Source organism: Malania oleifera, chromosome 6 (assembly GCF_029873635.1).
Source record: "Malania oleifera isolate guangnan ecotype guangnan chromosome 6, ASM2987363v1, whole genome shotgun sequence".
Lineage (NCBI taxonomy): Eukaryota > Viridiplantae > Streptophyta > Magnoliopsida > Santalales > Ximeniaceae > Malania > Malania oleifera.
The window spans coordinates 54479312-54496991 of record NC_080422.1 but is presented as its reverse complement, the minus strand read 5'-3'; the positions used below and the strand labels follow the sequence as shown (position 1 = coordinate 54496991).

Here is a 17680-nt window from a genome sequence, read left to right as displayed (position 1 = left end):
AATTTCTGAAATAAACTAAGTACAAAAACCATGGAAACTAATTTCGGTTAGAGCGTCCAACTTTCAAATCAGGATGAATTTTGAGGCAACATGAGCTCTCACACTTCCACTTTGACGTTATGGACGTGTAAGAATTGATCCCGCTCATTTTGGACTGTGTACGCTCGATTTGGACATTTAAGTTCTAAAATGAATTTAGTACTATAAATTGTGAAAGTCAGTTTAATTCTAAGCATCCAACTTTCAAATGAGTTTAGTGGCACCATGAGTTTTGACACTTCCACTTAGACCTCACAAACGCGTAGGAATTGACCCCACTCAATTTCAATTTTGTATACCTAATTTGGACAATTGAGTTTCAAAACGAATTCAGTACTTAAACCATGAAAACTGATTTGATTCTAAGTGTCCAAATTTCAAATCGAAATGCATTTTGGGGCACTGTGAGCTCGAACACTTCCACTTCAACCTCATAGGTGTGTAGGAACGGAGCCCACTCTATTTGGACCTTGTATGCTCGATTTGGAGACTTAAGTTTTGAAATAAAGTAAGTACATTAAACTACGGAAACTAATTTGGTTGTAAGTGCCCAACTTTCACATCAAGATGATTTTTGGGGCACCGTGAGCTTTGACACTTCCACATTGACCTCACAGGCACATAGGAGTTGACTTACTCAATTTGAACCTCGTATGTCTGATTTGAACACTTGCGTTTGAAATGAACTAAGTACTTAAAACATAGAAACTAATTTGGTTCTAAGTATCCAACTTTCAAATTGGGATGATTTTAGTGGCACCGTGAGCTCTAACACTTCCATTTCGACCTCACAAATGCGTAGGAACTGACTCCACTCAATTTTGATCATGCATTTTCAATTTGCACAATTGAGTTCCAAAATGAACTAAGTACTTCAACCATGAAAACTAATTTGACTCTTAAGTGTCCAACTTTCAAATCTTAACGCATTTTGGGGCACCGTGAGCTTGGACACTTCCACTTCAACCTCACAAACGTGTAGGAACTAACCCAACTCAATTTGAAAACTATGATACTGAATTTGATTCTAAGCATCTAAATTTTAAATAAGACATATTTTTTAGGTACCGTAAGCTCTGACACATCCATTCCAACCCTATGGACGTGCCGGAATTGATCCTGCTTAATTTGGACCTTATACGTTCGATTTGGACACTTGAGTTCTGAAATGAACAAAGTACTTAAATTATGAAAATCAATTTTGTTTTAAGTACTTGCGAACCAAGAGGAGTTTTGGGGTACTATCAACTATGAAACATCCATTAAAATCTCATGGACGTGTTGGAACTCATCCCACTCGATTTGGACCTCATATGTCTATTTTGGATACTTAAGTTATGAAGTGAACAAAGTACTTAAATTATGAAACTGAATTTGGTTTTAAGCATCTAACCTTCAAATTGGGAAGCATTTCGGTGTACAATGAGCTACAACACATCCATTCCAACCCCATGGACATGTCGAAACTGATCCTGCTCAATTTGAATCTTGTATGCTTGATTTGGACACTTGAGTTCCACAATGAACAAAATACTAAATTGTGAAACTCAATTTGGTTTTAAGCTTTTGACTTTCAATTCGGAAACAGTTTTGGGGTACCGTAAGCTCCAACACATCCATTTCGACCCCGTAGATGTGTTAGAACTGACCCACTTGATTTGAGTCTTGTACAACTGATTTGGACATGCTTGAGTTTTAGATTGAACAAAGCACTTAAAATATGGAACTAAATTTGGCTCTAAGTGTCTAACTTCCCAACCGCGAAGGGTTTTGGGGTATCGTGAGCTCCGACACATCCATTCTAACCCAAACGGACATGTCAAAACTGATTACGCACGATTTCAACTCCATATGCCCAATTTGAACACTTAAGTTCCTAAATGAATGAAGTACTTAAACTTTGAAAGTCAATTTGGTTCTAAGTGTCTAGATTTCAAACTGGAATGAGTTTTGGGATATCGTTAGCTCCAACACATCCATTCAAACCCCACATATGTGTTGGAACTGACTCCACTTATTTGGACCTTGTGTCTGATTTGGATACTTGTTTCGAAATGAACAAAGTACTTAAACTATGAAACTCAATTTGGTTCTAAATGTCTAACTTTCAAGCCACAAGGAGTTTTGGGGTATTGTCAGCTCCAACACATCCATTCCAACCCGCTGACGTGTGGGAATTGATCCTACTTAATTGGACCCAATATGCCCAATTTGGATACTTGATTTTCGAAATGAACGAAGTACTTAAGTTTTGAAACATAATTTGGTTCTTAGTGTCTAGTTTTCAAACCAAGAAGAGTTTTGAGTTTTTTTTAGACACAACACATCCATTTCAATTTCGATCAAATTTAATTTGGTTTTAAGTGTTCAACTTTCAAATGGGGAGGAGTTTTGGGGGTATCATCAACTCTGACACATCCATTCGAACCCCACGAATCTATCGGAACTGATCCCCCTTGATTTGTATCATGTATGTCCAATTTGGGCACTTGAGTTCCAAATGAACAACGTACTATGAAACTCAATTTGATTATAGGTGTCTTAACTTTCAAACTAGGAAGAGCCCCAACACATCCATTTCGTCCCCACAAATGTATGGGAATTGATCCCACTCGATTTGGTCCCTGTATGCCTGATTTGGATACTTGAGTTCTGAAATGAACAAAGTACTTAAACTTTAAAACTTAATTTGGTTTTAAGTGTCTAACTTTCAAACATAGAGGAATTTGTGGTACCATAAGATCCAAAACATCCATTTTGACCCCACAGACGTGTTGGAACTAATCCTACTCGATTTGGACCTCATATGCCCAATATTTGACATACTTGAGTTCTGAAATGAACAAATAACTTAACTATGAAACTTAAATTTGGTTGTAAATGTCTTTCTAACCAAGAAGTTTTTTGGGGTATCATGAGATCCAATACATCCATTCTGACCGCACAAACGTGTCGAAACTGATCTCACTTGATTTTGTGACCTCGTATGCTCGATTTGGACACACTTGAGTTCTGGAATGAACAAAGTACCTAAACTATGAAATTGAATTTGGTTCTAAATGTATAACTTCAAATTAGGAAGAGTTTTGGGGTATAGTGAGCTCCAAAACATTCATTCCAACCCCACAAACATGTTGAAACTGATCCTGCCCGATTTGGACGCCGTATGCCTAATTTGGACAATTGAGTTCTGAAATGAAAAAAGTATTTAAACTATGAAATTCAATTTGATTCTAAGCATCTTATTTTCAAATCGGGAGGAGTTTTGGGGTACAACTAGCTTAGACACATCCATTCCAACCCCATGGAAGAGTCGAAATTGATCCCCCTTGATTTAGGCTCCATATATCTAATTTGAACACTTGAGTTTCGAAATGAATAAAGTACTTAAACTATGAAATTTAATTTGTTTTTAGGTGTTTAACTTTCAAACCAAGAAGAGTTTTGGGTGCTTAGTTTGACACATCCATTCCAGCCCCACAAACATTTCGAGACTAATCCCGCTCGATTTGGACCCCGTATGTTCAATTTGGGCACTTGAGTTCTGAAATGAACAAAATACTTAATAAAAATAAATAAATTAAGGATTCATTTTATCTTATCTACTAAAAGTAGCCAAATTGAGTCCCGCTATTCCTGTCAAGAAATAGAGTAAGGGACTACCCTTATTTCTTTTTTTTTAGGACTTTGATTTTGATCATGGGTAGATGTCACAGATAATCATGGGTAGATGGATTCGCGGCATGTCAAGCCCTGGTAAGGTTCTTCAATATCAGTAATTCTTGAAAAAAAAAAATAATCGCAGAATACAAACATTTATCTATCCAAAACTATAAAAATCAATTTGATTTTAAGTGTCTTTCAAATCGGGAGGAGTTTTTGGGTTTCAACTAGCTCCAACACATCCATTCCAACCCAATGGAAGTGTGGGAACTGGTCTCGCTCGATTTGGACCTCATATGCCCAATTTGAACACTTTAATTCCGAATTAATAAAGTACACAAATTCTAAAACTCAATTTTGTTTTAAGCATTTAACTTTCAAATTGAGGGGAGTTTTGGGGTACCATCAGCTCTAAGACATCCATTCTAACCCCACAAATGTGTCAAAATTAGTCACACTTGATTTGGACCCCATATGTCCGATTTGGATACTTGAGTTTTGAAATGAACAAAATACTTAAACTGTGAAACTCCATTTGGTTTTAGGTGTCTTAACTTTCAAACCGAAAAGAGTTTTTAGATACCATGAGCTCCGACACCCTCCATTCCAACCCCATGGACATGTCAAAAATCATCCTGCTTGATTTGGATCCCATATGAAGTACTTAAATTATACAATTCAATTTGGTTCTAAGTGTAACTTTCAAACTGGGAAGGGTTTTGGTGAACTATTACCTCTAACATATCCATTACAGCCCCATAGACATGTTGGACTTGATCATGATTGCTTTGGACCTCATATGCCCAATTGGACAATTGAGTTCTGAAATGAACTAAGTTGACTAGAACATTAATATTCAATTGTGATTTTAAGTTAAAAGGAATAATTGAACAAAACCTAATTAAAAAAATTAAACTTTTTAAAATTTTAACATTTCGTCAACAATAAATCTAAATTTTAATAAACGTCAACATGAAGCAATTATTTTTTCACACCCAAATTTCAAGATTTCTTCAACGATAACTCCTTCCAAACCTTTAATTCCTCACCACCATTACAATGTTGCTTAGCAACAATAATAACAAAAAATATACTACAGAATGTGAATGCATTTACCAAGAAAGAGAGAGAGGAGCACTCGCACACTGTAGGTACCGGTGGTAGGAGAGGGGAGAAGGAGGCTGCCGTAGCGTGGTTGAAAGGAAGGATAGAGATCTGAACGTTGAGAGAGAGAGAGAGAGAGGAGCACTCATGTACCGTAGGAACCAGCGATAGGACGGGAGAAGGCGGCTGCTGCAGCAAGGGTGAAGTGGTAGAGGGGGTGGCGGAGCATATGCAGCGGCAGAGAGTGCAGGGAAGACCAAATTGAATGAAGCGGGATTTGGGCAAGAGGGAAAGAACAAGAAGTTCTAATTTGGACAAACCATTAGTGACAATTCAAAACTGTTACTAAAAGCCTTACATTTTGTCACTAAAGAGCATACTAGTGACGGTTTAAAACCATCACTAATAATATTCGCTTTAATTTAATTTATAAATAGGTGAACCTAGTATTGACGATTCCAAAACCGTCACTATTAGTCTCCCAGTAGTGACTAATTATAAATTCATCACTAAAGAGACTAGTAGTGATGGTTTCAAAATTGCACTAATAATATTCGCTTGAATTTAATTTAAATAGGGGTTTACAAGTAGTGACGGATTAGCTGTCACTACTAGTCTCCCAATAGTAACTAACCAAAATTTTGTCACTAAAGAGACTAGTAGTGATGATTGAAAAGCTGTCACTAATAATATTCTCTTAGATTTAATTTATAAAAAGGGAAAAACAATATTGACGGTTCTAGAATCATCATTGAAAGCCGCCAGTCATGACCAATTAAAATTTTGTCACTAAAGAGACTAGTAGTGATAGTTCAAAACCGTCACTTATAATATTTGCGTAAATTTAATTTATAAAGTAAAAGGAAAAACAGAAGTGACGGTTTGAAACCATCACAACAAACATTAGTAGTGACCCACCATTTTTCGTCACTAAAAGCTTGAATAGTAACGAAATAAATTTGACACTATTATCTAATAAAGAGTTACTAATATGTTGGTGTCACAATTAGAGTAGGAAGAAGTCCTTTTAGTGATGAACTTAGTAGTGACAAATTCTTGTTTGTCACTATTGAGTTTGTAGTGATGACTACTATTTTCATCGCTACTAGTCAGAGCAGTAGTGACGAATTTTGTTTTCATCACTATAAATGCATTATTAGACTACGTACTATAGACCCATTGTGGTCCACCCTTTCTCTGGACCCTGCATACGCCTGGAGCTTTGTTTTTTTATGTTTTTTGGTTGGTCACTAATAATTTCATCACTAAAAAGTATATTTTTTTGTAGTGAGTTGTCTGGTTCGTGTTTTTAACAGTTGTTCTATTGATGATTGAATTTATATTTTTTCTCATACCTCGTAATTATCCTATGGTATCTAGAGAAAGGAGTGCTGGGATTATTATTATTATTATTATTATAAAAGACATAAATTTTTAACAGAAACCAAAATACAACCAGTGATAGTAGTTGTACAAGTATCATCCCAAACAATCCCAAACAATCCTCATCATAGGCAGAGGAAAAACGATATTCTAGAATTAAAATTCCTGAAATACAATGACTTTGTCTCACAAGAGGATCTGTCATCTGGCTTTTTCTTTTCCTTTCTTGTTTGTTTTTTTGTCTTTGGTTGCACACTGTTTCCTCTTGAGCTAATATATTCTCTTCTTCCTTATTTATTTTGTTTTTTTAATAAAAAAAACTTACAAATTGGAAATTCTTACAAGGCTACATCTACTGATGCATGTGTGGTGTTATGCAAATGGTGAAAGTTGAAACACATGCTCATGTCTTTCTTCACTGTTCTGTGGCTTAGGGGTTTTATGGAATTTACTTTTTCCTATGTTAAGAGAAGGATTGGTTTGCTGTAATTCTTTGGATGATTTTTTTGTTGATTGATTTTAGAGGGTTTGGAATGCGCAAGGATAATTGGATAAACTTTTGTGGGGCACAGTTTTTTCTGTATTAGAAATGATTTTATTTTTTAAGGTCGGGATATCAATTGATTTTTACAGTGAGATTGGCTGGCTTTGTTTACTGGATTTGTTTCCTATTTCTTGTTCGTGTTTGGTTTATGTTCTCTTTTTTTCCTGTTTTATTTAGGAGGATTTCTCATCCTCCTTATTTCTTCTCTCTTCTCTTGATAGATTTCTTTTATATAAAAAACCTATATGACAAGGAAAATATCAAAAAAGAAAGAGATACATACTAGAACATGTTTAAATTGAAGTAGTGCTCTTCAAATATGTGGAATAGTAGCAATATGCATTTATGGACTCAAAAAGACAATCCACTATGATTGAAAATGCTTCTATTTGACTTTGATAGGCTTGATTCATTCAATTCTTTCCAAGGCTGGAACTTTGATAGGCTTGATTCATTCGATTCTTTCCAAGGCTGGAATAAAATGTTTTGATATTTTAATCCAAGTTAAAAAAATGAGATTCATATTACTTGCTAAGGTGTCTGCTACGTTCTCCTCCTACTTCATTCAGAAATCAAGATCACATCAATAACAAAGAATTCTGTGTTGTAATTTTTGTGTTTACATTGATATTTCAAGAGCCTAAATTCCATTATATCCTTCTACCTCTTTGCCTTGGCCCTATGTTTCCTCTCTCTTCTTTTGACTTGCATAGTTGCATCATGCTCTTCTCTTTCTCTCTCGCACTCACTCAACATTCTGCTCTTTGAACCGCCATTCAATTACCCTATATATGGAAGCCCTCATGGTAGGCCTTGTTAATAAGCCAGCACTAAGTACTTCTACTGATAGTCTCCCATGCACCCATAAAATGATGCATGATCCATTCATTTTAAGAAAGCACATTCTAGAAATGGGTTATCAGGCATGTACATGATCATCATGTGTAAATCTCTGTTTTGGCATCTATATTTTTGTAGGACTCTTTTACTTGGCCTTTGTTTGCTGCTCAAAGCAAACCCAGGCATTATTCACTCACATCATTTAGCAATTATTTAACCATTAATTTTTTTTCCCCTCGTTGAGAGCTGATCTGTGCACAACTTATTTTCTATTTGGAACCCAATACCTATGAAATGTTATCATAGGCAAATGTGCATCTACTAGCTGACTGGTGTAGGCTCTGAGACTTGAATCTGGATAAACAAACAGCAAGAGTAGCTTTTAGTCTTTGATTAGAGGAAACTGTGTAGGCATAGATTCCATGTAATACCATGAATGATTTCTTTGACTGAATAGTTATAACCGTGTGATACAATTGAGAACTCATCCCTTGTGTCCATGATGTACAGAAGCAGTTTATAAATTTTAAAACCTACGTGAACTCATCTGTGGCCCCCTATCCTCTCTCCTCTCTCTCTTTCTCTCTCTCTCTCTCTCTTGCTCGTTCACTATGCTTGTGCCTTTTTTCGTTTTTCCATTTCACTGCTTCTTGATGTGATGATCAAGAGCTGGTTAAATTTTGTACTGTGCATCACATTGTCAAATATTTTGTGAATGGCCGAATGAATTGGCCTTGAGTTCTGTATATTATATATAGACTTTAGAAGAATACTATACATGGAAAGTAAATTAGGTCTAGCATGATTCTAGCCCTATACAAGTAAACTATAATCTGTCAAGCCCTACTCATGTAAACTAAATATATGCTAACTGTACAAAATAATGAATTGAAATATTAGGAAATAAATGTGGGCTAAAGTAAGGAAAGAAATCTTTTGCTTTGCTGTTTGCTGTTCCGTTGACACACATTGCACTACATTTTGTTTGCTTAACAAAATTTACTAAGAGCATGACTTAATTTCAACTTCCCAATCGTTCAATCTGTTCTTGCATGGAAAAGAAAAATCAAATACATTTACGCTGCATTTGGGAGCATGGATTTGGTTGGATTTGGAAAAAATTCAATACAATTTTATATTGCTTCTCTTTTTTCTTTTTCTTTTTCCGAAAATCCGCACAAATTCAAATTCAAGGTCTCTACCAAACATAGGGTTAATATTCTGGATGATCTCCCTACCAAATTTACAGCTTTGCAATATATATACATACATGCATGCATACATGTTAATGATTGGGCATACCCAGTGTGTGTATTTCATTTATTTATATATAGCTAATTTATTTTTTTATTTTTATCTTTTCTTATTTCTATAATTTAGTCTAATTCATTTTCTGTCTATAATAATATGATTTGTGAATTTTTGGGGAAATATGATCTAGTAAAAAAAAAATATTTGTTGAAGTTTAAAATTTATTGATATTTTGGAATACTAAAATATAGTCATTGGAGAAAAAATTGTAGTTATGGATAATTCATCAATTAATTGTAACATTTTTGTATGCTGCATTGTTTTTACTATTCAACCAATATTTATGTAGGAATAATTTTCTATATTCCATTTTTTAGACTCACTGTCTGTAATATATTTTTATTTAATTATTATTTTATAATTATTCTATTTTTATTTTTGTCTTTAACATTGATTTAATTTATTTTTTTGATTTGGTGGGCAACAATTTTGCCTTCTGCTAAATTTTTAATTTTTTTATAAATTTCACAAAATTCACACACGATCTTAAATGGATATTATATTGAGTTGCATGATAGTACAGACTTCATTTCTTGACAAATGGATAAAAGCATTAGCTGCCAATTTCACTTGTAATTTAGCCAGAGAACTGTATGTTCCTGTGTTGCTAGGCTTGTACTTAATGCAACAGGGCCATATTGATTTCATTTTTGTTATCTTTTTGGTGTGGTATTGAGGGTGATTTTTTTTTCTTTTTTTGTTTAATGTGTTCCAGATTTCACTTATTTTCTTGTTGAACCTTATGAGGAACTTTGGTTGAACAGTTGTTATATAGCGAGCTATGTTAACAATAGTTTTGCTAACTTTGACAAATTTCTTAAGAAATTTTTTCTAATTAATTAACTGCAGTATTTATTTTCCCCAATTGTTTCTTTCCTTCTTCTATGATTTTTTTTTTCTTTTTTTTGTTTAATGTGTTCCCTATTTCACTTATTTTCCTGTTGAACCTTATGAGGAACTTTGGTTGAATAGTTGTTATATAGCGAGCTATGTTAACAATAGTTTTGCTAACTTTGACAAATTTCTTGAGAAATTTTTCCTATTTAATTGACTGCAGTATCTATTTTCCCCAATTGCTTTTTTCCTCCTTCTATTAGGGCATGGTGGAACTGATGGCCTGCATGCATATGTCCATTCTCTTGATGATGCTGTAACTGATATGGTATGTTTTGAGGTTCACGCACAAAAAAACAGAGAAAGAAATAATGAAATTGAACATTTGAATTTTTGTTACTGTTAAAACTGCTTGCATTCATTGGCTTTCACGCATGTGCAGAAAACATTCCTTGAGAAGGTTGTGGCTGAAAACCCTGGGCTTCCTTGTTTTTGCTTTGGGCACTCGACAGGTGGGGCCATTGTCCTCAAGGTGAGATTTGTTTAGAATGATGATTTTATAGCCAGTACTCTGGTTGGCATTTGCTTCGTAGATTCATTTATATTTTTATCTTATTTGTCTTATTTCATTGTTTTGTATGAATATCTGTAGGCTGTACTTGACCCAAAGGTGGAAGCATGCATTGCTGGTGTTATACTTACTTCACCTGCTGTGGGAGTACAGCCATCGCATCCAATTTTTGCAGTAAGAACATTCTTTACTTACATTCTGTATAATAATTTCAAGTTTCAATACTTCTGTAAATTAAACAAATCAACATTTTTGCATTTTTGTTTAGAAAATAGACGCACAAAAACAACAATTATGCGATGGAGAAAAATTAAAGCCTGCGATTTTTTTTTTGTGGCAGGTTATTGCCCCTGTTATCTCATTTTTGTTGCCTAGGTACCAAATTAGTGCTGCAAATAAAAAGGGCGTTGCAGTTTCTCGTGACCCAGAGGCACTTGTGGCCAAGTATTCGGACCCACTGGTGTACACTGGAGCCATCAGGGTAAGGACTGGTTATGAGATTCTCCGAGTTGCAACCCACTTGCAGCAAAACCTTAGCAGATTGAGAGTACCATTTCTAGTTCTCCACGGCACTGCCGATGCTATAACTGACCCGGAAGCTTCTCAAAAATTATACACAGAGGCCTCCTCAATTGACAAAACCCTTAAATTGTTTGAAGGGCTATTGCATGATCTCCTTATTGAACCCGAAGGAGGAGAAATTGCCAAGGATATAATTGAATGGTTGAATTGTAGATTAAACATTTAGGTGCTTAATAGGGGGGAGAGAGCTATCGTGAGCAAAGTGGGGAGAAAGTCTAATTTGGTGGCTAACCATTTTTTGTTGGTTGCTGCTCCATGCTGCCTCGTGAAGGGGATGGGGAAAAGGTTCTGCAATGAATAAAATCTGGCATATGTTGTAACCTAATATTGTTGGACTAAGAAGTGAAACATTATTTGGAACCCAGAGAACGAATCTTTTATATTATATCTCACGGCGTCTTCATTTCCTTTGGAAAGACGAGGATTTAGGATTGTTTGCTGTCCTCACATGGATATTGACACTTGGCACAGCCAAAATGGTTATAATGCTCTGATCGTGTAAATCTTCTGTTATGGAATGGATGCCTCCCCAAAAGGGGAGGTGAGTGAGTGATCTTTTTTTGGTGACACTGTGACCCCATAATCTATGTTTGTGAATTTCAAGTACAAAAAGAAAGAATCAATGGTCTTTACTTGCATGAATCTAGTTTATTGGTTGCATTTTGTGTCCTTAAAACTTGATACTTTTGGGTTGTTGAGTGGGGAACTTGCGAGAATCTAACTTATAGGTTGCATTGTGGGTGTGGTGCGTGTAAGCTTTATCGAAAAAATTATTTTATTGGTTTTATGGTGGTGACCTTCCTCTACCCTAGTGTACATACACTAGAAACCTACTACAAAATGGTCACCTGATAAAGTTTCATAAAATTGCAACATATGTTGTGCTTGGCACAAATTTTGCTTCTTATTTTTTATTTTTGTTGTTGTATAATAAAAAGAGACAAGTGACTAAAATATCTGTTTGTGTTAGTAGTTTTCAATTTTCATTATTAGTTCAATAAAAATGAGATTTATGGTTTTTAATTGACTCCTTTCACATGTGCCAAGATTTAGATTTGTGGATTAAACTATTCTAAACAAATCTTAAAGCAAATATTTTAAAAAATTGCAATGAAAATTTTGAATACAAGCATCATAATGAAAATGCAAAAGAATGCAAACTAAACATTGTTTTTATTTTGACAATATTAATTAAACAAGTTGTTTGTTTTTAGTTTTAAAATTTGTATTTAGGTTTTTAGTTTTTGTTTTCAAGTTTTGTACAAAATGGCCCTTCATTTTTATCATTATATTATATTTGGTTCACAAAATAAAATAGGGTGCAAATGAATAAACTTGTATGAAAATATAATAATTAAAAGTGGTTGTATTATTTTGAGACAAATAACTATGCAAAATAACAACAACAATAACAACATTATCTTAATGAGTATGTACTAGTAAAAGAATATATGTTCTTATAAGACTTGAGGACAGTATTTTTTATTTTATATTAGTTGAATTGCACCAACAAATGTATGAGACTTTACTTTAAAATGTCGTAATTTTAAAAATACATTTTTTTATGAGCACAAATACTAAAAATATACTTTAGGATGTTAAATTTAAAACTCTTAACATGTTAGGGAATGCAAGAGACATAGTAGCACAAATATCTTCTTGTATATATATGTGTGTGTGTATTTATCTTTTTGGATAGAAATGCAGTAGTGAAGGGCATGAAAGATGCCCTTTAGGCACTAAATGTGAAGAAGAAAATGATTATTGCTGACTAAGTTGATTTCTTTACTCTGATGTCAATTGTTGATGTCGAGTGTGTACAACGGAAGACCTCACACAAACTCACTAAACAATCAATGAAACAAGCAAGACAAGCACTCGACGATGAATTATACTAAACAAGCAATCACTCAACAATGAGAATAAATGAAAGCAACAATTAAAGACACAAAAATTTACGTGATTCTGCAATTTGCTTATGTTCACGAGACTAGTGACCGTTTTTCACTATCTCAATGAACCTTACAAAGCTTATCAAACTAGGATTACATAATAATGATTACATACTAATCCTATTTGTACAGAAGACTTTTACTATATCTAAAACACTTTTGTAGCGACCCCCCCGGAGGAAATTCCTCCAAAAACCTCTCAATCTACTAATCTCCGATTCGAAAATTCGTGACGTCCGCGAGCGTAACCGTCAACGGTTTAGGCCAAACCGTCAACAATTTGAAGTTGAGAAGAATACCCTGTAGCACTGCCTAAACCGTCAATGGTTACACCCAACCTGTCGATGGTTTGCCCTCAAACCTGCCACCTTGGAAATCTCTCTCTTGTTCCTAGCTTCACAATACTTTCCCGGTGCATGCATTCCACTCAAAATATGAGTCACATCCCTAACAATCTCCACCTTGACGAATATTCACCACTTAGGAGAAATCGGAAAGTATAACCCCCCTACTCCACTTGGGCCAGTAAATTGGGACCGCCTCTTGTCTAACACCTACAGACGTAAACCAAGTCCAAGCAACTCTTGAAACTTGTTCGTTGTAACAAGAACTCCACCTAAATGAACATCTAACTCCTTGAACGATCCTTTAAACCACAATGCTACCTTGGCGGGCTCAGCCACTACCAAGAACTCTGATCCAGTTGTAACTAGTGCAACCTGAGACTGTATCCTGAACTTCCAACAATTAAGTCTTCCCACAACATACCCCATTGTAGGCCTCCTATCATCCAAGTACCTTGTGTAGTCTACATCCGCAAATCTCACAACTAAAGGATCACTATGTTGCCTGCCGAAGTACCCCACTACATTGGCGTAGGAAACCTTTGACACATCCCAAACATCACTACCTATCCTTGAGTACTGAGCGAGACTATTTACTTTGATTCGCCAATGGTGTATCAGTGACTGGTTTAACATTAACTATACTAAACCTCTCCAACACCTGTTCCACAAAATCACCCTGAGATAACTTCAATCTCCCTGCAGCTATGACCACAAAGCCATCGTGGGATAATCTCAATATCTCTGTAGCTTTATCCTTGCGAATCTCCAACCCAAGAATACTCTTAGCCGCACTCAAAGCCTCCATGTCAAATACCTTTCTCAATAGAGTTCTCAAATGATTTGCCTCAGTCGGAACCTTCCCAACAATATGCATGTCACTGAGATAAAACAACAAAATAATTGCCCACTTGCATCCTATCTTCCTCTCCCCCTCTAAGAGCTTCACCAACCACCACGTCTGATTCTTATACAGTAACTCATTATCCTCCACCATGGCACCTATCCACTTACCTTTCTTTTGGTCGTGCACTGGCTCTTGAAAGGTAGTAGGATCCTTCTTGGTGGTAATAAATGCATAAGACATTAGATCTTTATACCTGGGTGGTAGCTTGATTGTAATGACCCAAAAAATAATGTGTGTAAGTGTAATCCTAAAAAAATAAAAATAAATAAATAAATAATAAAAGAATAAAAATAAATAATAAATAATAAATAATTATTAATTATTAATTATATAATATAATATAATATAATATAATAATAATCTAATGTTATATATATAAAGGAATTGAATCTTCTCGAAGAAGATTCAATTCCAAATCAATTGCAGAGAGCCCCCCCTTAGACGTCTTTCTCTCTACGCTGAAATTCTCTCTCTCTCTCTCTCTCTCTCTCTCTCTCTCTCTCTCTCTCTCTCTCTCTCTCTCCTTAATTTTTCCGCAAAACGAGGGCCGATTGAAGAACGAAAAATATCCCTGGGTTCCAATTTCTACCACGAATATTTTAACCAGAGTGGATTTGTCATTGGGACGTCATAGGCACCATTCCTGAGATAAGATAAGGAGAATAAATTACGTCTGTTATTTTTAAAGATTAACTGATTAAATTGGAAAATAATAGTATATGGACATCAGGTTGGTTATTTTTTCAAAATCTAACCAGTTAAACTGGAGCGTGTGAGCTTAGGGATGTTAGAATAGTAATTATTCTTAAATTTAGCTGATTAAACTAAAATATATGATTACAGGATTTTGTGTTCTGAATGCCGCAAGTGTCAGTTTAGGATCCTTGCAGGCACATTCTCAGTAAACAGGTAAGGGGAATAAATTATGTCAATTATTTTAGAAATTCACCCAATTAAATCATGGTATGTGATTACTGGAATATTGTATATGGTAGTAATTTTATGGGTATAAAAATTATGATTTATTTATTAAATTGTAGTATTTGATTATTAAATTATAGTATTTGATTAAATTATATTTTTGGGAATATTCTGGAATTAAGTTAAACTGCATGGATTTGATTAAATTAGTTTTTGGGAATATTTTGGAATTAAGTTAAACTGCAAGGATTTGATTAAATTAGATTTTTGGAAAAAAACTTGGAATTATGAGTTTGAGAAAACCCTAGAAAAGGTTATATATTATTTTTCAGCAAAATCTATATTTTTCCTAAGTAATTATTATACTAAGAATTATTACTCAAATTGTGTGGTGTGAGAAATGACTATACGATTACAATTAGAATATTTTATGACGATATACAGCAGATTATGATTTTATATTGAGTACAGGGTATGTTATGTACATGATTCTATACTGATTTTAGAATTTTATAAATATGATGAAAATATAATATGACAGCTTTATGCAGTAATATGATACGATAAATTTATGCTAACTTGGGGAATGACAGCTTTAAACCGAGTATGATATGTTATGCCAGTTTTATACCGAGACAAATATGATATGACAGTGAAAACATGAATTATACATATTTATGAAATGATGATTATGAAATGAGATCACATTTACAAATATATTATATAAATTGTACTACATAATATCAGAATCCTGATGGACTAGGTATGTTCAAAGCACGGTACCGTAGCTAGTTAGCAAAATCAGATAAAGTAATTCCCCTGTGTGTCGACCCGAGAAGTGTTGAGAAGAATAGGATGGGCGGACTAGGTTGGGTGTACAACCGGTAGTGCTGCCACACTATTTAGAAAGTGTCGGTGTCGGAGCCGATTAGCCTCGAAGTGTTGAGAATCATAGGATACCCACTGTGAGCCGACCTGAGAAGTGTTGAGAAGCATAGGATGGGCAGACCAGGTTGGGTAGGCAATCGTGCGTAGTCATGTTATCTTATGTTATGTTATGTTTGACTTAGCCTGGTAGGCCAACCATGGTTAAGTCCTGCTTTCAATCTGCACAACCCGGTCATGTGGACTTATTACATGACGAGATGTATGAATGTCACAGGGAAAGTTTTACGTATTTATATATATATATATATATATATATATATATATATATATATAACAGATGACATCTAAATATAAAGTAATTTATTACGATAACTATGCTATGATGAAAAGTATGTATTTTCCAGGTACATATATGTAGATATGAGTACAGCTTTACATGTTTTATCAGTTAAAGTTAATTATTTAATGGATGTGTTTCTGGAATATTAAAAACTCATGTTGTCACACATTGATAACAATTTATACCTTCTTACTGAGATGTGTCTCACCCCATCATGATCAATTATTTTTCAGATGCCATGAGGAGTATAACAATAATCAGAGTGCGCAGTGGAAGCGTTGGTGGGGTAGAAGGTCCTTGGTTAGAATTGTTATTATTTTATTTATATTTTTTATGAGTTCAGAACTTCATTATGATACTGAGATTTTTATTGTAATGAAGGATGATTTTTAGTACTCTGGTAATTGTTATAGAGATCTTCCGCTGTGTATTTATTAGTATCAGAGTAGTAGAATTTTCGAGTCATCTCAGTTGGTATCAGAACTCAGGATACAGATTCTGTAGACTCTAGGAATGATTATTACCAGAGTATAGGTATGAAGTAAGATGAGGATAGGAATGGGTAGGTTAGGTGTGGTAGGAGCGATCGGATATAAGATGCGTAGTGGAGTAAAATACAGCAAGCAATTGGAATTTTGGAGTTTTGTCTCATAGTTGAAATGTAACGACCCAAAGAATAATGATATTTAAATAATAAAGAGGGAGGAAAATGGAAACAGTAACAGAAGGAGGCAGCTGACGAAGCATTCGTCGATGACATTGCATTTTGGAGGTGATAATTCCAAGAAATTTCTTAGACCTCGTCGACAAACACAGGGGTTTCGTCGACGAGAAGATACCAAGAGAGGATTTTTGGGATGTTTGAAATTCAACGACGAGGGTGTAGATTCATCAATGAACTTTCTACAGGACTCGTTGACGAGGTGACGTGGCTCATCGATGAATCCCGCAGTATAAATAGTGCTACTCTTAGTTTTCTTGCCCAAAAAACTCACCGAACCCTCTCTTCTCTCTCCTCTACAGTCCTTCCCCCTTCTCTCTTCGATTTCAGCCCTGTCAGTCGTCAGATCGATGATCTGAGGCCACCACGACGCTCCTAGTGGAGCTCTCTCCAAGTCTTCTAGAGCGGATCATCGAAGGGATGAAGTTAGATTTCATCCCAGATTCAAGGTAAGGCCTTTAGTCAATTTTTGGCCTTCTGACAGTTGTAGAAAATGATGTAGGTAAAGAAATATTGATATTCTGTTCTGGTGAATGTTGTTTTCAGGGTGTTGAGTAGGAAGCCCCACGTGGTAGGACCAATATATGATTAGGGTTTTTTTTAATAGTCAGGTAAGGGAAATATGCTATACTAGGCAAATTTAGTATGATTTTCAGTATAGTATATATATTTATACCAGATTATTATTCATAACAGGAATTAATACCGTTTATCCATTATGTATAATATGTTTTAA

General features: G+C 34.9%; 1 protein-coding gene across 2 annotated transcripts in view; it reads left to right on the top strand.

Annotated features, from left to right (window-relative positions):
• Positions 1-11235, top strand: part of LOC131157125 (uncharacterized) — a 34497-nt gene extending 23262 nt beyond the window's left edge. For both annotated transcript variants that reach the window (XM_058111024.1, XM_058111025.1), the window contains 4 exons: positions 9982-10046; positions 10161-10250; positions 10371-10463; positions 10630-11235. In XM_058111024.1, the coding sequence (XP_057967007.1) occupies positions 9982-10046; positions 10161-10250; positions 10371-10463; positions 10630-11037 (656 nt within the window). In that variant the 3' untranslated portion in view covers positions 11038-11235. The remainder of the gene's footprint in view (positions 1-9981; positions 10047-10160; positions 10251-10370; positions 10464-10629) is intronic.
• The last annotated feature ends 6445 nt before the right edge of the window (positions 11236-17680 follow it).